Source organism: Mobula birostris, chromosome 5 (genome assembly GCF_030028105.1).
Source record: "Mobula birostris isolate sMobBir1 chromosome 5, sMobBir1.hap1, whole genome shotgun sequence".
Lineage (NCBI taxonomy): Eukaryota > Metazoa > Chordata > Chondrichthyes > Myliobatiformes > Myliobatidae > Mobula > Mobula birostris.
The window spans coordinates 198,901,842-198,922,317 of record NC_092374.1 but is presented as its reverse complement, the minus strand read 5'-3'; the positions used below and the strand labels follow the sequence as shown (position 1 = coordinate 198,922,317).

The 20,476-nt window shown below is 46.5% G+C and overlaps 1 protein-coding gene across 1 annotated transcript in view; it reads left to right on the top strand.

Moving 5' to 3' along the window:
• The window catches only part of LOC140198465 (butyrophilin subfamily 1 member A1-like), a 77,784-nt gene extending 57,599 nt beyond the window's left edge, over positions 1 to 20,185 (top strand). Inside the window, exons 3-7 of the mRNA XM_072259549.1 lie at positions 14,088 to 14,186; positions 14,270 to 14,792; positions 18,347 to 18,432; positions 19,519 to 19,619; positions 20,036 to 20,185. Coding sequence (XP_072115650.1) covers positions 14,088 to 14,186; positions 14,270 to 14,792; positions 18,347 to 18,432; positions 19,519 to 19,619; positions 20,036 to 20,185 — 959 coding nt within the window. The remainder of the gene's footprint in view (positions 1 to 14,087; positions 14,187 to 14,269; positions 14,793 to 18,346; positions 18,433 to 19,518; positions 19,620 to 20,035) is intronic.
• Positions 20,186 to 20,476: the final 291 nt, after the last annotated feature.

Below are 20,476 nucleotides of genomic sequence, written 5' to 3'. Positions count from 1 at the left end.
AACTCTCTCTCTCTGACCTCTCTCTCTCTCTAATCCCCTCTCACTAACCCCGTCTAACCTCCTCTCTCTAAACCCCCCGCACACCTCCTCTGCTGCCCTCTCTCTGTACCCAGCTTTGTGAACCCCTATCCCTATGTACCATTCTCTCTCTCTCTGCACCCCCCTCCACCCTCTACACCCCATCCAATCCCCCTCCGCCCCTACACACCCCTATAACCCCCTTCAAACCTCCCTCCACCACCTACACACCCCTCTCTACCCCCGTATCCCCTCTCTACCCCGCTACCAACTCCCTCTCTAACCCGTCCCCTTCTCCAATAACCTGTCCCTCTCTCTAATAATCTCTTCCTCCATCTAATAACATGTCCCTCTCTAATAACCCCTCCCTCTCTTCACCCCCGTCTACATCCCCCTACAACTCCGCATCTACACCCCTCCTTCTCCCTCCCCTCTCAGACATAAGACATTTCCTGACGAAGAAAGCGAGGGATAGGAGTTAGTTCAAGAGTTCGGTGTACTGTGGTCGGTGCACCCTCCACCAGCATTCTGGATACACGCTCCATGTGGCAGCAATAGCTCGTACCTATTCTACAGCTCATTCTCTTTGAGAAATTCTCCCATTGGTGGTGGGATTGGTAATCTTTCCCTGCACTGAGAAGGAATTTCTGCACTACCCGTCCACTCCCAGAGAAGATGATAGCGGTTTTGCAAACGCAAACACGAGGAAATCTACAGATGCTGGAAATTCAAGCAACATGCACAAAATGCTGGTGAAATGCAGCAGGCCAGGCAGCATCTATAGGAAGGGGTACAGTCGACTTTTCGGGCTGAGACCCTTCCTCACGAAGCTGACGGAGTGTCTCCGCCCGAAACCTCGACTGTACCTCTTCCTATAGATGTTGCCTGGCCTGCTGCGTTCCACCAGCATTTTGCGTGTGTTGTAAGGTGATAGTGGATTTGGTTAAACCCAGGTATCCTGGCTCAGACAGCAAAGCCTCCTTTGCCAGTGATCAACAGCAGGACGTCCAATGCTCACCATCCATATTTTCAGGTAGTTGTGTAAATAAGTGAGTGACTATTTCCTCCCAAATCCTGTCAGCAAGTTTCCAACAGCAGGTCCAAACTTCAACATGGATTTCGCTGAATTCTGCAGTGACAATCATTTACCATCAGTGGATCTCAAGGCTGAATTCTTTTTGTGATCCACATTCTCAGCTTCAGCCTTCTGGCAGATGAGTTTTATCTGTGAGATGAACTGACGTGTAAATTTGGTCAGGATTTTCTGCTCAACTGTGTCCCAGAACAGATCCTTATGGGACACCACCTGTCACAATCCTCCAATCTGAATGTACTCCCTCCACCATCACCCTCTGCCTTCTGCAGGCAAGCCAATTCTGAATCCACCTGGCCAAACTTCCTTGGATCCCATGCCTTCTGACTTTCTGAATAAACTTACCATGTGGAACTTTGTCAAATGCCTTACTAAAATCCATATAGATCACATCCACTGCACTACCCTCATCTATATGCCTGGTCACCTCCGCAAAGAACTTTATCAGGATTGTTAGACATGATCTGCCCTTCACAAAGCCATGCTGACTGTCCCTGATCAGACCATGATTCTCTAAATGTCCATAGATCCTATCTCTAAGAATCTTTTCCAACAGCTTTCCCACTACAGACGTAAGGCTCACTGGTCTATAATTACCCGGACTATCCCTACGACCTTTTTTGAACAAGGGGACAACATTCGCCTCCATCCAATCCTCCGGTACCATTCCCGTGGACAACGAGGACATAAAGATCATAGCCAGAGGCTCAGCAATCTCTTCCCTCGCCTCGTGGAGCAGCCAGGGGAATATTCCTTCAGGCCCCAGGGACTTATCCATCTTAATGTATTTTAACAACTCCAACACCTCCTCTCCCTTAATATCAACATGCTCCAGAACATCAACCTCACTCATATTGTCCTCACCATCATCAAGTTCCCTCTCATTGGTGAATACCGAAGAGAAGTATTCACTGAGGACTTCACTCACAGCCTCCAGGCACATCTTCCGAACTTTATCGCTATTCGGTCCTACCCTCACTCCTGTCATCCTTTTTTCCTTCACATAATTGAAGAATGCCTTGGGGTTTTCCTTTAACCTTCCTTTATCCTTGCTTCCTAAATCTCATGTATGCTGCCTTCTTCCACCTGACTAGATTTTCCACCTCATTTATCACCCATGGTTCCTTCACCCTACCAATGTTTATCTTCTTCACCGGGACTAATTTATCCTCAACCTCCTGTACGAGATCTCTAAACATCAACCACATGTATATAGTACATTTCCCGGCAAAAATATCATCCCAATTCACATCCGCAAGTTCTAGCCTTATAGCCTCATAATTTGCCCTTACCTAATTAAAAATTTTCAGGTCCTCTCTGATTCTATCCTTTTCCATGTTAATGCTAAAGGCCAGGGAGCGGTGGTCACTGTACCCCAGATGCTCACCCACTGATAGATCTGTGATCTGACCCAGTTTGTTTCCTAATACTAGATCTAGTATGGCATTCCCCCCTGTCAGCCTGTCCACATACTGTGACGGGAATCCATCCTGGACACTTCACAAACTCTGCCCCATCTAAATCCTTGGAACTAATCAGTTGCCAATCAATATTAGGGACGTTAAAATCACCCATGATAACAACCCTGTTACTTTTGCACCTTTCCAAAATCTGCCTCCCAATCTGCTCCTCTGTATCTCTGCTGCTAACAGGGGGCCTATAGAATACTCCCAATAGAGTAACTGCTCCCTTCCTGTTCCTGACTTCCATCCATACTGACTGAAAAGAGGATCCTGCTACATTACCCACCCTTTCTGTAGCTGTAATTGTATCCCTGAGCAGCAATGCCACCCCTCCTCCCATTCTACCCCCTATCCCTTTTAAAGCACAGAAATCCAGGAATATTGAGAATCCATTCCTACCCTGGTGCCAGCCAAGTCTCTCTGTAATGGCCACTACATCATGTTTGTATCCAAGCTCTCAGTTCATCACCTTTGTTCCTGATGCTTCTTGCATTGTGGTATATTTGGATTTTCAAAAGGCTTTTGACAAGGTCCAACACAGGAGATTACTGTGCAGACTTAAAGCACATGGTATTGAGGGTATGGTATTGATGTGGAAAGAGAACTGGCAGACAGGAAGCGAAGAGTGGGAACAGACGGGACCTTTTCAGAATGGCAGGCGGTGACTAGTGGGGTACCGCAAGGCTCAGTGCTGGGACCCCAGTTGTTTACAATATATATTAATGACTTAGACGAGGGAATTAAATGCAGCATCTTCAAGTTTGCGGATGACACGAAGCTGGGCGCAGTGTTAGCTGTGAGGAGAATGCTAAGAGGATGCAGGATGACGTGGATAGGTTTGGTGAGTGGGCAAATTCATGGCAGATGCAATTTAATGTGGATAAATGTGAGGTTATCCACTTTGGTGGCAAGAACAGGAAAACAGATTTTTATCTGAATGGTAGCCGATTAGGAAAAGGGGAGGTGCAACGAGACCTGGGTGTCATTATAAACCAGTTATTAAAGTGGGCATGCAGGTACAGCAGGCAGTGAAAAAGGCGAATGGTATGCTGGCATTCATAGCAAGAGGATTCGAGTACAGGAGCAGGGAGGTACTACTGCAGTTGTACAAGGCCTTGGTGAGACCACACCTGGAGTATTGTGTGCAGTTTTGGTCCCCTAATCTGAGGAAAGACATCCTTGCCATAGAGGGAGTACAAAGAAGGTTCACTAGATTGATTCCTGGGATGGCAGGGCTTTCATATGATGAAACACTGGATCAACTAGGCCTATACTCGCTGGAATTTAGAAGATTGAGGGGGGATCTTATTGGAACGTATACAATTCTAAAGGCATTGGACAGGCTAGATGCAGGAAGATTGTTCCCGATGTTGGGGAAGTCCAGAACGAGGAGTCACAGTTTAAGAATAAAGGGGAAGCCTTTGAGGACAGAGATGAGGCAAAACTTCTTCACACAGAGAGTGGTGAATCTGTGGAATTGGCTATATTTAAGAGGGAGTTAGATATGGCCCTTGTGGCTAAAGGCAGGGGTTCCCAACATTTTTGCACTGCAGACCGGTTTAATATTGACAATATTCTTGCGGACGGGCAGTCAAATACGTCGTTTACCCAGAAAAAGACTACAACAACCATGAAGCCTTGCGCGGGCACCAGTGCGCATGCGCGTCGTGACCAGCCGACTTTTTTTCTCTCCTGCAAATCCTTTTTGGCGATTCTCTTCGGTGGTGGGGTGTTAATCAAGACCGGAATATATGTGATAAGTGGCTAATACACTCAATTTCATTTCTGAAAGGGTTTATCTAACGAATTTAATATTAAACACACAGCGTATATTTTCCTCGCATGTATATAGTGATAAGTTAATTATCAGGGAGCTTGAAGTAAGTGTTGAACGAATTTCCAGTAGAAGTGGCAGAAGCAGGTTGATATTATCATTTAAGGTAAAATTTTATAGGTACATGGACAGGAAAGGAATGGACGGTTATGGGCTGAGTGCAGGTCGGTGGGACTAGGTGAGAGTAGCGTTCAGCATGGACTAGAAGGGCTGAGACGGCCTGTTGCATGCTGTAATTGTTATATGGTTATATAAGTAAGTCAATAGCATCATTACATTTTAAGTAACGTTTGGATATTAAACACCCAGTACATATTTTCCCCGTATGAACATATAAAATCATTGCATCACACCAATATCGCTGAATCAGTGGGAGCCCTGGGCTTGTTTTCCTGCAACATCGAGGGGTGATGGGAGACAGCGATACTCGAACGGGGTTCCTTATGTCTAGTCTATTCCGCAATTTAGTTTTTGTTGCTGCATTCATTGCAGAGATATGTTGGAAATGGAAGCAACGTTTTCAGTGCTTTCGTGGCTATCTCAGGATATTTAGCCTTGACTTTGATCCAGAATGCCGGCAGAGATGTTATGTCAAACATACCTTTCAGCCCGCCGTCAGTTGCAAGCTCGAGGAGTTGCTCTCCTTCCCGCGCTGACATGGACGACGCGTGGGTAACGACCTCGCGTGTGTTCAAGTTTAACAGTGGCCGTGACAGGGAATGAGGAAAGGTGCAGCTGACTCCTATCACCAAATCATATCGTTTCCTCGCGGCGCGGAAGCGCATGCTTTGCGGCCCGGTGGTTGGGGACCGCTGGCTAAAGGGATCAGTGGGTATGTAGAGAAGGCAGGTACAGGGTTCTGAGGTGGATGATCAGCCATGATCATACTGAATGGCGGTGCAGGCTCGAAGGGCTGAATGGCTGACTCCTGCACCTATTTTCTATGTTTCTATACGTGAAGAACAGGAGGATAACTAGAGAGAGGATAGGACAGATCAAGGATAGAAGTCTACGCCTGGAGTCAGAGGACATTGGAAAGGACCTCTCAGATGTTACAGCGGGACATTGATAGGATGCCAAACTGGGCTGAGAAGTGGCAGATGGAGTTCAACACAGACAATTGTGAAGTGATTCATTTTGGTAGGTCAAATAGAATGGCAGATTATAGTATTAATATTAAGACTCTTGGTAGTATGGGGGATCAGAAGGATCTTGGGTCCGAGTCTATAGGACACTCAAAGCAGCTGCGCAGGTTGACTTTGTGGTTAAGAAAGCGGATGGTATATTGACCTTCATCAATCATGAATTGAATTTAGGAGCTGAGAGGTGATTTTACAGCTGTATAGGACCCTAGTTAGACCCCACTTGGAGCACTGTGCTTAGTTCTGGTCGCCTCACTACAGGAAGGATGTGGAAGCCACAGAAAGGGTGCAGAGGAGATTTACAAGGTTGTTGCCTGTATTGGGGAGCATGCCTTATGAGAATAGGTTGAGTGAACTCGGCCTTTTCTCCTTGGAGCAATGGAGGATGAGAGGTGACCTGATAGAGGTGTATAAGATGATGAGAGGCATTGATCGTGTGGATAGTCAGAGGCTTTTTTCCCAGGGCTGAAATGGTTGCCACAAGAGGACACAGGTTTAAGGTGCTGAGGAGTAGGTATAGAGGAGATATCAGGGGTAAGTTTTTTACTCCGTGTTGAGTGCGTAGAATCGGCTGTCGCCAACGGTGGTGGGGGCGGATATGGTAGGGTCTTTTAAGAGAGTTTTGGATAGGTACATGGAGCTTAGAAATTACTAGGCTTACCCATTACCCTCTATTTTTCTAAGATAGGGATATGTTCGGCACAACTTTGTGGGCTGAAGGGCCTGCATTGTGCTGTAGGTTTTCTATGTTTTAATGAAGACTTTGCTTCAGTATTAACTACTGAGAGAGAGACTATGATTTTCCCGAGAAGAGCACAAAACAGGCTGATACGCTAGAACATGTCGACATTCAGAAAGAGGATGTGCTGGTTGTTTAGTAAAGTATTAGAATGGATAAGACCACAGTCTATACCACAGGTTACTATGGGAAGTGAGAGAAGAGATTTCTGTGCCATTGGCGGTCATCTTTGTCTCCTCATTTGTCACAGTAGTCGTGCCATATGCCTGGAGGGTGGCATATTAAACTAATTTGACAGGGGAATGGGAACCAGAGTGATCGTGCTGAGGATGAGGTAGTTGGTTTACAAACAGAGGCAGTGTGCAGTGAGACTCCTGGCAAGGAGAGGCTGATGATAGGGGAAAATGGCGGTTAACAGGGTGAGTTGTGTATTAAAAGGTGGGCAAAATCTAAAAGGTTGAATACAGGACTGAAGGCGTTAAATTTGAATGTGCACAGTTTACAGAATAAAGTAAATGAACTTGTCGTACAGTTACAGATTGGCAAGTATCATGTTGTAGGCATCACTGAATCATGGCTGAAAGAAGAATTTGGCTGTGACCTTAAATGTTCAAGCATGCACATTGTATGGAAAGGACAGGCAAGAAGGCAGGAGGGGCAGCGTGGCCCTGTTGGTAAAAAAAAACATTAAATCACATCATTAGAAGGAGGGGATATCAGATCAGAAGGTGTTGAATAATCGTGGACAGAGCTTTGGAATGGCAAGGGTAAAAAGACCTTGATGGGAGTTGTATACAAACCCCAAACAGTAGTAAGTGGTCTGCAAGCTACAACAGGAGATAGAAGGTGCATGCCAAAAGGGCAATGATACAAGGGGGGGTTTCAATATGCCGGTAGATTGGGAAAATCAGGTTGGTGTGGGATTCCAGGAGAGGGAATTTCTACAATGCCTAAGAGATGGCTTTTCAGAGCAGCTAATGGCTGAGATCAGCTATTCTAGACTGGCTGAGATGAAATGGAATAGGTTAGAAAGCTTAAGGTAAAAGAACCCTTTGAAGGGAAGTGACCATAATAAGTTTGAATTCACACTGAAATTTGAGAAGGAAAAGCAAAATTCTGATATATCAGTATTACAGTGGAATAAAGGGAATTGCAGAGGCATGAGAGAGGAGTTGGCCAGAATTCATTGGAAAAGGACACTGGCAGGGATGGCAGCAGAGCAGGAATGGCTGGGATTCGGAGAAGGAAGTCTGAGAATCGGAGCGGGAGTGCGGAGGAAGCCATTTTAAAATTTGTCGGGTTTTATTTCCATTGGCGTTCAGAGAGGCGGCACTGCGCAGGCGTGTGATGTCGGGGCGTGAAGTGTGGAAGATTTAAAAGGAACACAGCCGTGTATAGTGGGCAGCGTAGTTTGCGGGCTGCAGAGTGAGCCGGGGCACAGTGAAGGCTTAAGGGCTTCGGCTGAACGGGCTTAGGCGGAAACGGTCAAGGCGAAGAGGGTTTGGTATTCATTTTTTGTTGTTATTTGAGGAGAGGGTTGTATGAGTGTGAGGGCAGCTTGTTGTTCTCGGTGCCGGACGTGGGAGATCCTGGAGTCTCCAAGCCTCCCGGACGTCCACATCTGCGCCAGGTGCGCTGAGATGCAGCTCCTAAGGGTCTGCGTTAGGGAACTGGAGATGCAGCTCGATGACCTTCGTCTGGTCAGGGAGAGTGAGGAGTTGATAGAGGTGTTACAGGCAGGTGGTCACACTGGGGCCACGGGAGGCAGACAAGTGGGTCACGGCTAGGAGGGGAAGAGGAAGAGTCAGGTAATAGAGAGTACCCCAGTGACTGTGCACCTCGACAATAGGTACTCCTCTTTGAGTACTGTTGGGGGGGACAACTTACCTGGGGGAAGCAACAGTGGCCGTGCCTCCGGCACAGAGTCCGGCCCTGTAGCTCAGAAGGGTAGGGAAAGGAAGAGGAGGGCAGTAGTAACAGGGGACTCGATAGCAAGGGGGTCAGATAGGTGATTCTGTGAATGCAGTCCACAGACCCGGATGGTAGTTTGCCTCCCAGGTGCCAGGGTCCGGGATGTTTCTGATCGTGTCCAAGATATCCTGAAGTGGGAGGGAGAGGAGCCAGAGGTCATGGTACATATAGGTACCAATGACATAGGTAGGAAAAGGGGAGAGGTCCTAAAAGGAGAATATACGAAGTTAGGAAGGGAGTTGAGAAAAAGCACCGCAAAGGTAGGAATTTCGGGATTACTGCCTGTGCTACGCGACAGTAAGAGTAGGAATGCAATCAGCTGGAGGATAAATGTGTGGCTGAGGGATTGGAACAGGGGGCAGGGTTTCAAGTTTTAGGATCATTGGGACCTCTTTTGGCGCAGGTGTGACCTGTACAAAAAGGACGGGCTACACTTGAATCCTAGGGGGACCAATATCCTGGTGGGGAGATTTGCGAGGGCTACTGAGGTGACTTTAAACTAGAATGGTTGGAGGTGGGAATCAAATTAAAGAGACTAGGAGAGAGGAGGTTAGTTCGAGGGAGGATAGGCAGGGGACAGAGATCAGGAGCACTCAGACCAAAGATGTAGGGGACAAGGAAGAAAAAGATAACAAAGTTGTTTTCTCCATTAAGAATAAAAAGAGTAAGAGGTGGAGATTTTCTTAAATGCGTCTATTTTAATGCTAGGAGCATTGTAAGAAAGGGAGATGTGCTTACAGCATGGATTGATACCTGGAAATATGATGTTGTAGCTATTAGTGAAACATGGTTTCAGGAGGAGTGTGATTGGCAACTAAATATTCCAGGATTTCGTTGCTTTAGGTGTGATAGAATAGGAGGGGCAAGACGGGGAGGTGTTGCATTGCTTGTCAGTAAAAAATATAACAGTGGTGCTCTGGCAGAATAGATTAGTGGACTCGTCCAGGGAGGCTATTTAGGTGGAATTGAGGAATAGGAAAGGTGTAGTGACGCTTATAGGAGTGTATTATAGACCACCTAATGGGGACTGAGAATTGGAGGAGCAAATTTGTAAGGAGATAGCAGATATTTGTAGTAAGCACAAGGTTGTGATTGTGGGAGATTTTAATTTTCCACACATAGACTGGGAAGCCCATTCTTTAAAAGGGCTGGATGGTTTGGAGTTTGTCAAATGTGTGCAAGATAGTTTTCTGCAGCAATACATAGAGGTATCAACTAGAGAAGGGGCAGTGTTGGATCTCCTGTTAGGGAATGAGATAGGACAGGTGACAGAGGTATGTGTTGGGGAGCACTTCAGGTCCAGTGATCACAATACCAATAGTTTCAATATAATTATGGAGAAGGATATGACTGGACCCAGTTTCAGATTTTTGATTGGAGAAAGGTTAACTTTGAGGAGATGCGAAGGGATTTAGAAGGAGTGGATTGGGACAATTTGTTTTATGGGAAGGATGTAATAGAGAAATGGAGGTCATTTAAAGATGAAATTCTGACGGCACAGGATCTTTATGTTCCTGTTAGGTTGAAAGGAAAGGTTAAAAGTTTGAGAGAGCCATGGTTTTCAAGGGATATAGGAAACTTGGTTCGGAAAAAGAGAGGGATCTATAATAAATATAGGCAGCTTGGAGTTAATGAGGTGCTCAAGGAATATAAAGAATGTAAGATGAATCTTAAGAAAGAAAATAGAAAAGCTAAAAGAAGATACGAGGCAGCTTTAGCAAGTAAGGTGAAAATAAATCCAAAGGGTTTCTACAGTTATATAAATAGCAAAAGGATAGCGAGGGATAAAATTGGTCCCTTGGAGAATCAGAGTGGATGGCTATGTGCGGAGCCAAAAGAGATGGGGGAGATTTTGAATAATTTCTTTTCTTCGGTATTCACTAAGGAGAAGGATATTGAATTGTGTAAGGTAAAGAAAACAAGAAGTGTAGTTATGGAAAGTATGACGATTAAAGAAGAGGAAGTACTGGAGCTTTTAAGGAATATAAATGTGGATAAGTCTCGGGTCAGGACAAAATATTCCCTAGGACCTTGAGGGAAGTTAGAGTGGAAATAGCAGGGGCTCTGACAGAAATATTTCGAATGTCATTAGAAACGGGGATGGTGCCGGAGGATTGGCGTATTGCTCATGTGGTTCCATTGTTTAAAAAGGTTTATAAGAGTAAACCTGGCAATTATCAGCCTGTGAGTTTGACGTCAGTGGTGGATAAATTGATGGAAAGTATTCTTAGAGATGGTATATATAATTATCTGGATAGACAGGGTCTGATTAGGAACAGTCAACATGGATTTGTGCGTGGAAGGTCATATTTGACAAATCTTATTGAATTTTTTGATGAGGTTACTGAGAAAGTTGACGAAGGTAAAGCAGTGGATGTTGTCTGTATGGACTTCAGTAAGGCCTTTGACAAGGTTCCAAGTGGCAGGTTAGTTAGGAAGGTTCAATCATTAGGCATTAATATTGAAGTAGTAAAATGGATTCAATAGTGGCTGGATGGGAGACGCCAGAGAGTAGTGTTGGATAACTGTGTGTCAGATTGGAGGACGGTGTGTAGCGGTGTGCCTCAGGGATCTGTACTGGGTCCAATGTTGTTTGTCATATATATTAATGATCTGGATGATGGGGTGGTAAATTGGATTAGTAAGTAGGCAGATGGTACTGAGATAGGTGGAGTTGTGGATAATGAAGTAGGTTTTCAAAGCTTGCAGAGAGATTTAGACCAGTTAGAAGAGTAGGCTGTAAGATGGCAGATGGAGTTTAATGCTGAAAAATGTGAGGTGCTACATCTTGGTAGGAATAATCAAAATAGGACATACATGGTAAATGGCAGGGCATTGAAGAATGCTGTAGAACAGAGGGATCTAGGAATAATGGTGCATAGTTCCTTGAAGGAGGAATCTCATGTGGATAGGGTGGTGAAGAAAGCTTTTGGTATGCTGGCCTTTATTAATCAGAGCATTGAGTATAGGAGTTGGGATGTAATGTTGAAATTGTATAAGGCATTGGTAAGGCCAGATTTGGAGTATTGTATGCAGTTCTGGTCACCGAATTATAGGAAAAATTTCAATAAAATTGAGAGAGTACAGAGTAGGTTTACTACAATGTTGCCCGGGTTTCATCTCCTAAGTTACAGAGAAATGTTGAACAAATTGGGTCTTTATTCTTTGGAGAGTAGAAGGTTGAGAGGGGACTTGATAGAGGTGTTTAAAATTATGAGGGGGATTGATAGAGTTGACGTGGATAGTTTTTTTTCCATTGAGAGTGGGGGAGATTCAAACAATAGGGCAGGAGTTGAGAGTTGAAGGGCAAAAGTTTAGGGGTAACATGAGGGAGAACTTTTTTACTCAGAGAGTGGTAGCTGTGTGGAACGAGCTTCCAGCAGAAGTGGTTGAGGCAGGTTTGATGTTGACGTTTAAAGTTAAATTGGATAGATATATGGACAGGAAGGGAATGGAGGGTTATGGACCGAGTGCAGGTCGTTGGGACTAGGTGAGAGTAGGAGTTCGGCACAGACTAGAAGGGCTGAGATGGCCTGTTTCCGTGCTGTAATTGTTATATGATACAAAGGTCGTTTGTCTTTGGAATTTTCTGCACTGGAGGGCTGTGGGGTCAGTCACTCAGTTCATTTAAAGTCACAGAGTCTTCGTCATACAGCACAGAAACAGGCCCTTCGAGCCATCACCTCCCTGCTGACCCATTTATCCATCTACACTCATTGTATTGGCTGGCATTAGGTCAATCTCCTTCTGTGCCTTGTCTATTGAAGTGTCTGTCTGAGTGTCTCTTAAACACAGTGATTGTATCTAATTCTATCACCTCCTCTTGCAGCAGATTCCAAATTCAATCACTCACTGTTCAAATAAACTCAGCTTTAAACTCCTTCCTCTCACTTGAGGCATTTGTATTGTATTTGATCCCACTCCTATGGGATGAAGACTTTAACCATCTGTTCAATCTATGCTCCTCATAACCTTGTATATTTCTGTCTGATCAACATTTACCTGCATTTGTCCTGTATCTTTCCAAACTTTCCCTGTCATCATTTCTCTGTCCCAGGCCTCAACTCTTCTGCGCCAGTTCCACAGGGCCCTCAATTCCCCCGTGTTACAGAAGATGATCGACCTCATTTTCTACCACATAACAGAAGCAAATGTGCTGCAGGTCCTGAAATGCAGAAAGGTCGATAAATCACCAGGTCCTGATCAAGTGTATCCCAGGACCTTGCGGGAAGCTCAGTAAGAAATTGTGGGGGCCCATTGGAGGTACGTGTATCATTGATAGCTACAGGTAAAAGGTCAGAAGTCTGGAGGTGACTATTGAAGATAGGCTGTCGGGAAAAGCCTGGGAAGTACAAACCGTTGAACCTAATGTTGCTTGTGGGTGCACTCATGGAGGGGATTCTGAGAGACAGGATCTACATTCATTTGGAAAGGCGAGGACTAATCGGGGATACCCAGCTTGGCTGTCTGCATGGTTGGAGATGATGGAAGTGCAGTATGCATTGTCTACATGGACTTTAACAAGGTATTTGACAAGGTACTTCATGGTGGACTATTCCAGAGAGTTGGATCACATGGGCTACACTACAGTCTGGCCAACTGGATACAGAATTGGCTAGGTGGAGTCCTGTGACCAGCGGTTGTGCTGCAGGGATCGGTGCTGGGTCCACTGTTTTTCATCATTCATATGAATGATTTGCAGAGAATGTAAGTGACATGTTTAGTATGTTTGAGGAGGAGTTTAAAATCAGTGGTGCAGTGGACTGTGAAGCAAGTTATATAATTATTAATTTTCAAATATAGTGTGAAATGGGCCCTGTCAGCTCAGCAAGTCACATTGCCCAGCAACCGAGCTATTTAACACTAGCTGAATCACAGAACAATTTGCAATGGCCAGTTAACCCACTAACCAGCAGCCGGACAAAACCCCTACGGTCGTGGGGTGAACAGAGGCCCTCCTTACAGACGGCGCCAGAACTGAACCCCAAATTCTGGGAGGCCCCAAGGTGTAATCGTTGCGCTCTCTGCAACATTACCATGACAACCCTGAACGTCACCATCATGCCCGTGGGTTTATTCAATATTACAACGGGATCTTCATCAGCTGGGCTGGTGAATGGCAGATGAATTTTAATTCAGAGAGATGTGGCTTTTGGTTAGTCAAACCAAGACAGGATATACACAGGAATCAGTGGGTCCCTGGAGAGTGTAGAGGAACAGAGAGACTAGGAGGTGATTGCCTTCATCAGTCAGAATACTGAGTGCTGGAGCTGGGACGTCACGTGACGTGTGTACAAGACATTGGGAAGGCCACATTTGGAGCAATGTGTACAGTTCTGGTTACCTTCCAAAAGGAATGCTGTCATTGAACTGAGAGGGAATATAACATATTTACAAGGACTTTACCAGGACTGGAGGGTTTGCTTTACAAGGAGAGGCTGGGACCTTCCCTGGAGCTTAGGAAGCTACCAGAGGAAGTTTAAAGGAATAATGGGTACATACAGGCAAGTGGGACAAGCTCATTGAAGCAAGTTGGTCAGGATGAATGAATTCGGCCGAACAGCCTCCCTGACCTCCTCTTTAAATGCCTCCAGTTTTCACTCACCCTGTCCTCATCTGCATCCAGTTGTTGCTGCACCCTTCCTCACATCCGTTTCCGTTGGCTCTCTCCCCTTTCTTTCCATTCTTGATGCTGGTTTTCTTACTCAAACATCGATTGTCTGTCTCCTTCCATACATGCTACATGCTGCTTGACCCGCTGAGATCCTGCAGAATTTTGGTGTGTTGATCGTGAAAACTCTGCTCACTATCCCGGTTAAAAATCTAGGGAAGATGCTGGTTGTCTATACGTTTTGGTTTGGTAAAATGCCAGGAAAGTTTTTGTCGGCTACCCGACTGTGCCTGAGGACCAGCGGCCTCTCCCCCGGTACGGTCCCGGGGCCGCGCTGCCCGAGTCTCCCCCCGATCCCCGGGGACTCTCTAATTCTCTGCTTCTCCCCCCAGTCTCTGTCACCCTGGATGTGGAAACGGCGAATCCGTGGCTCAAGGTATCTGAGGATCGGAAGAGTGTGAGATGGACCGGGACGCGGAGGAATCTCCCTGACACCGGGAAGAGGTTCACATACTGGTTTTGTGTGCTGGGATCGGAGGGATTCACATCGGGGAGACATTACTGGGAGGTGGAGGTGACGGGAAATCAGTGGTGGAGGCTGGGAATCGCCGCAGAGTCTGTGGAGAGGAAGGGAGGCGTCACACCGAGACCGGAGACCGGATTCTGGATCATCAGGCGGTTTGATGACGAGATGTGGGTTCTCACCTCCCCTGCGTCCCGTCTCCCTGCCGGTCCCATCCCCGATAGGGTGGGTGTTTATCTCAGTTACGAGTCCGGGACAGTTTCATTTTACAACGCGGAGACCAAGTCCCATCTCCACACCTTCGCTGGGTATAAATTCACGGAGAAACTTTATCCTTTCTTCTGGACTGGATATAAAAACCAATGGCTGAGAATCTGCTCCGGTTCCGCTCCGGGTCTGTAAACGGGTCGGTCCTGGGACCGGCGTCAGGAGTAAGTCAGTGTAAATATAAATGTGCGGAGAGTGAAATAAACACGATGTGAGAATTATCGATCCATTAATTTTAACTGGTTCACCGCATCCGTCAATGGAACAGAAACACTGCGGATTCAGCAGCAGCCGCGGGCGGCGGGTCCTGAGCTCCCCGGCTCTCCCGGGTGCTAAAGTCCACCGGGACTGACAGGATAACTGGGACAAGTGGTGGTGGTGCTGACTGGAAGAGGGAGGTCAGGGTGAATCTTAGGGGACGGGACAGGGACCATTGGTAACACACAGCGCCAAAGAATCGGTACAGAAAGGTGGAAGGAAGGGGGAGTAAAAGCTGACAGCTGATCCGGATGAGGGAGGGGTGGAGTGTGGAAATGTGTCAGAAGCCGGGAGGTGAGAGGTGGTGGAGACAAAGATGATGGAATCTGGTCAGACAGGAAAGTGGAGACTGGAATAAATGGAGGGAGGTGGGGAGGAGTGTTGGTGTCGGGAAGGTGGAGAGGGTGGGAAAGAAAAAGCCCACAAGTTTCCTGTGGGATTATAATTGTGGAATTGGGTTCCTATTTCTTTAATCTTCCTGGTGGCCTCTAGGATGTGTACTGTGAAGTGAGTTCTGTTCTCCTGATTCATCTCGTATGTCATTGCAACATTCTTGTCCAGTCTGGGCACACGTGGTTCCTTTCTCGGATAAAGCAAAATCCAAAGCCGTTTGGGTTTGCGATGCCACTGTTTGGACCAGCACCAATTCTGCCGACAAGTTAGATATTGCTTATTGACTTGGATCGATACATAAGCAGTTTAATTTACTAACTTTTCCCAGTGCTGATGTCATGTTAATCAGTTCCTGTGCTGCTTTACCGGCTCCCTAGACAGGTGTTACATTCTCCAGGGACAACACTGTCCTTTTTTCCGTGGGGTTATTGTCTGAAAACTGGTTGTTTCCAAATTTACATCCCCATCTCCAGTGACATTCTGGCCATCCGATAAGGGGATGAAAGGTCTATGTTTCTCAGTTCCGTCATCATTGTACCAGAAATACCCTGGGCTGAGGGCTTGGACCAATTAAAGTCACAGTTCATCTCTGTTTCAGTGAAGGACACATCCATTTCTACATGTGCCGGGACAGCCGTACACACCCAGCAGCTTGAGAGTTCGTGGTGGAGAAAGGACACGATCTAATCCAACTGCCATGGTTTGGCACCATCTTACAATGAGAGGTGTGAATCCATGACAGTTTGTCTCTTACTTTAATGACTGCATTAGTGCCCAACAAAATCTGAAATGGCCCTTCAAATCGAGGTTCCAAACAGTTCTTTCGTTTAAACATCCGCAGTACCACGCAGTCTTCGGGTTCAATGTCTTGGCATTTAAGGCCCACCCTACAGGTTTCTGGGTTTTTAGCTGCTGATGATATTTAGTGATGCTGCCCGGCTTTCATTTCTCTGGTAGCTTTAGCAGTCGACCAAGTGCTCTCGTAGTGCAGCCTACACCTGAGGCCAACTTATGCACAGAAAGATCCCAGGTAGCTACCATAGACAGTCCCCAGCCCGGCTGCAAAAGGAGGATGGTTGGGTAGGGGGCAAGAAACCCCATCTCGTAAATTCTCAGGCTACAGAAACACCAACAGAAGCTCCAAATGCCTCACCCCTGGGAGAGGAAGGTTCTTGGAAGATGGGCTACGTCAAGGAACAACTTGAAAGACTGTCCGAGGACCAAGGACTGGTGAGCTGCTGTTGGTGGACTCTGCCCCAGGAGGGGAGATGGGCTTCAGAAGAAGGTCCCACGAATCACAGTGTGACAATGAGGATTTCCAGCTGAGACAGGAATACTGTCCGGGAGTGTGGTGAGAGACAACCATCTCCCACCCAATCGGGAAGTTGCGGGTAACTCACTTACGGTCCCCAGCCTCTCCCCCACCACCTTTTTCTTTCCACACAACTCCACAAGTATTCCTGTATCAGATCCCCTCGACAGAGTTACGTTGAATGAATTTCCATCTGACCGAGATCTGTAGATGCAGAAACCATTTCTTTCTCCTCCAAAATCTTCCTCCCATTAAACCACTTACTTCCTTATCTTCTGCTGGAAACTATCCCCTGTTAAACCGTTCATGATGTGAAACACCTCCGTTCACTCTCCCCTCATCCTTTCTAGCACACTTTCTTCACTGCCTTGTATAATTGATGTAGAATTTAAGTTTTCAGCCATTCTCTGTGTCTGTGATGCTGCTGCAGGCAAGTTTTTCATTGTAACACATGAGCTGCTGGGTGGTAGGGGATGTCCAGGTTCTCATTGTGTGGGCGGACTCAGGCAGCATCTATGGAGGGAGATGGACAATCAACATTTCCCCCGCGAAACTCTTCCCCTGAACAATCTGTTTCCCTCCACAGATTCTGCCTGGCCAGCTGAATTACCTCAAGAATTGTGTGTGCATTGGTCATGATCTTTCAAGTGTCACTTGATTCTGGCCTGGTCCCAGAGGACTGGAAAATCCACAATGGGTTTGTTTGATCCTCCCCATCCAGGACTACCCTCTTCTCACTGATCCCATCAGAGAGAGGTACAGGACCCTGAAGCCACACACTGAGTGTTTCAAGAACACCTTGTTCTTTCTACCATCAGATTTCTAAACGGACCAACAACACTACCTCACTAGATTGCACCATGTATCATGTAGTAATATTATTTACTGCACTGTCCTGAAGCCACAAAGCAACGAATTTCACAACATAAATCAGTGATAATAAACCTGATTCTGATTCTAATTCATGACCCACACTAGTAAATCCTGTCTTCCTGAAGTGTGGTGCCCAGAAATGGACCCAAGCCTCTATTCCCCAGCTGTGCAGATGTTCCCATCCCCATAGCTTGTAATTTCCTGTCTGGGGGCTACCTGTAATAGCATTAAGCTAACTGCTGGGCTACCGTGCCAGAGGAATTGGAGGGGTTTTGACAAAAAATCTAAAAATGGATTAGTCACCGTCACTTATGAGATGTGTTTACTTTAAGGCTAGATTTACTTGATATTTCAAGTTACATCCTGAGTCGTTGGTGATAAGGTTTGAACTCTTGTGACAGTTTTAATTAGCCAGTCCGTTTTTTTTTATCCTTATCTGGGAAATCAAGAACTAATCGGTATAAACTGAGAAGGAAAAGAATTAACAGGAATTTTCACACAGAGGGTGGTCAGCCATAGGAAGTATTTTCTGGGGCAGCAACAGCTAAAAGGAGGAGGCATAATATTAAGAGATTGGAGGAAATTATAGGGGTTGTCAGAGGTAGATTTTTACACAGAGAGTGGCATGTGCGTGGAACGCTTTGTAAGGGTGGTGGTAAGGCAGAAACAAAACGTTGTAACTGCTTGCAAACTACAAAATGTTGTAAACTGAAGTCGCTCGTTTCCAGCTTCTCAAGTACAGTCGATGAGCAGTAAATTTTATTCCCGTTGCCGATGCCCACATTCCAGACACAAAAAATTCTTGTGCCTGTTCCCAGCAATTACATTTTGTTTCTTCTTCTGCTGCAGTACCGGTTACCAGCAGCAGGCGGCGATCCTTCGCCGTGAAACTAACCTTTGGGCGGCTCGCCATCTCCGCCCTCTGGTCAAGAGCGGTACTGCAATACACTAAATTTCCTAATTTGCATCGGCTAGATATTACGAAAGAGGATGTGCTGGAGTTTTTGAAAAGTATTAACACAAAATAATCAGCAGATGCTGGCGTCAAAGCAACACTCACAACACGCTGGAGGAACTCAGCAGGTCGGGCAGCATCCGTGGAAACGATGAGTCAACTTTTCGGGTCGGAGCCCTTCGCCAGGACTGAAGAGGGAAGGGGCAGAGGCCCTAAGTAAAGTATTGAAAAGTATTAACTTAAGTAATTCACTGGGACAGGATGATATATACCCAGGCTACTGTGGGAAGCTAGTGAGGAGATTACTGAGCCTCTTGGGATGATCTTTGCCCTCATCAATAGGGATGGAAGAAGTACCGCAGGATTGCAGGGTTGCAAATGTTGTTCCTTTGTTCAAGAAAGGAAGTAGAGATAACCAGGAAATTATAGACCAGTGAAGGGCAAGTTGTCAGAGAAGATCCTAAGAGGCAGGATTTATGAGCACTTGGAGAGATCTAATCTAATTAGGGATATTCAGCATAGCTTTGTCAAAGGTAGGTTGTGCCTTACGAGCCTGACTGAATTCTTTGCGGATGTACCAAACCACATTGATGAAGGTAGATCAGTAGATGCATTGTAGCGTATACGGATTTCAGTGAGGCATTTGATAAGATTCCCCATGAGAGGCTCCTTCAGAAAGTCAGGAGGCATGGGATTCAAGGAGACCTTGCTTTGTGGATCCAGAATTGGCTTGCCCACAGAAGGCAAAGGGTGGATGTAGATGTTTCATATTCTGCATGCAGGTCGAGGACCAGTGGTGTCCTGCAGGGATCTGTTCTGGGACCCTTCCTCTTTGTCATTTTTATAAACGACCTGGGTGAAGTGTCATCTGGTTCGGATATGGCCCAAGGCCGAAAGCAGACAGGCAGCAAAGCATTGCTGTGCTGTGTCCAAGTCTCGACAAGCACTGCGAAGGAATGAATGGAGTTAAATACTATCACAATGGAAAAAATGAGTAGCTGACACGTGCACATTCACAAGTGCAATTGCCGTATCTACTGATCTACCAAATCCGTTGTTATGACAGGGCACCCCTCGCTAGGCGCAAACCCTGAGGCACTGCAGTCCTGTGTCCGGTTGAAGTCCCGGATCAGCGACTTGTCCAAGATGTCCTTCACCAGGATCCAAGTACGTTCTTCTGGATCGTGCATTTCCCAGTCCACAAGGTACTGAACCTTACCGCCTACCCGGCAAGATGCCAGGAGGCACCCCACCGTATAGACAGAGGAGCCATCTACCAGTCGGGGAGGAGAGGGGGGTGGGGTGACTGGGGCCAGGGGAGAGGTAGTAACCAGATTGAGCTGGGAAACATGGAATACTGGGTGGATCTTCAGCGATGCTGGTAGACGCAATCTATAGGACACCTTCTTGACAGCCTTTTCCACTACAAACGGTCCCACGTAGCACGGTGCCAGTTTCCGGCTCTCGACTTTCAGGGGAAGATCCCCTGATGCCAAGCAGACATCCAACCCTGGCTTAAATGATCTTACCTGTCGACGGAGCCGATCAGTCTGCTGGGAATGTTGTTTCTGGGCGCACGGCAGAGAAGCCCTGGCTCGTCTCCAGGTGTGCTTTTAGCGCCGGATCAGCCGTTCAGCAGCAGGAGCTCCTACGTCAATCTCCTGTCACAGCCATGGTTTCGGCAGAGCAGCAGATGCGGCAATTGCGCTTGTGAATACGCTCGTGTCAGCTAATTGTTATTTCATTGTGATAGCATTTAACTCCATTCCTTCCGTCGCAGTGCTTGTTGAGACTTGCTGTCACCCGGTTTGGGTATGGCCCAAGTGCCGAGTGGCAGACACTGACGCGGGTCGATAGTTCACAGACTTTAATGTGAACAGTGTTGAAGGGAAAAGAAACGCTTGGCCAAACAGGGCCGTTAACTAATACTCTCAAATGGGAAACGAAGCCTAAACTGCGGCTGAAAGGAACAGCTCAATATAAAAGAAATACCGCTAGCCTTCAGAGACAGTTAACACGACGGT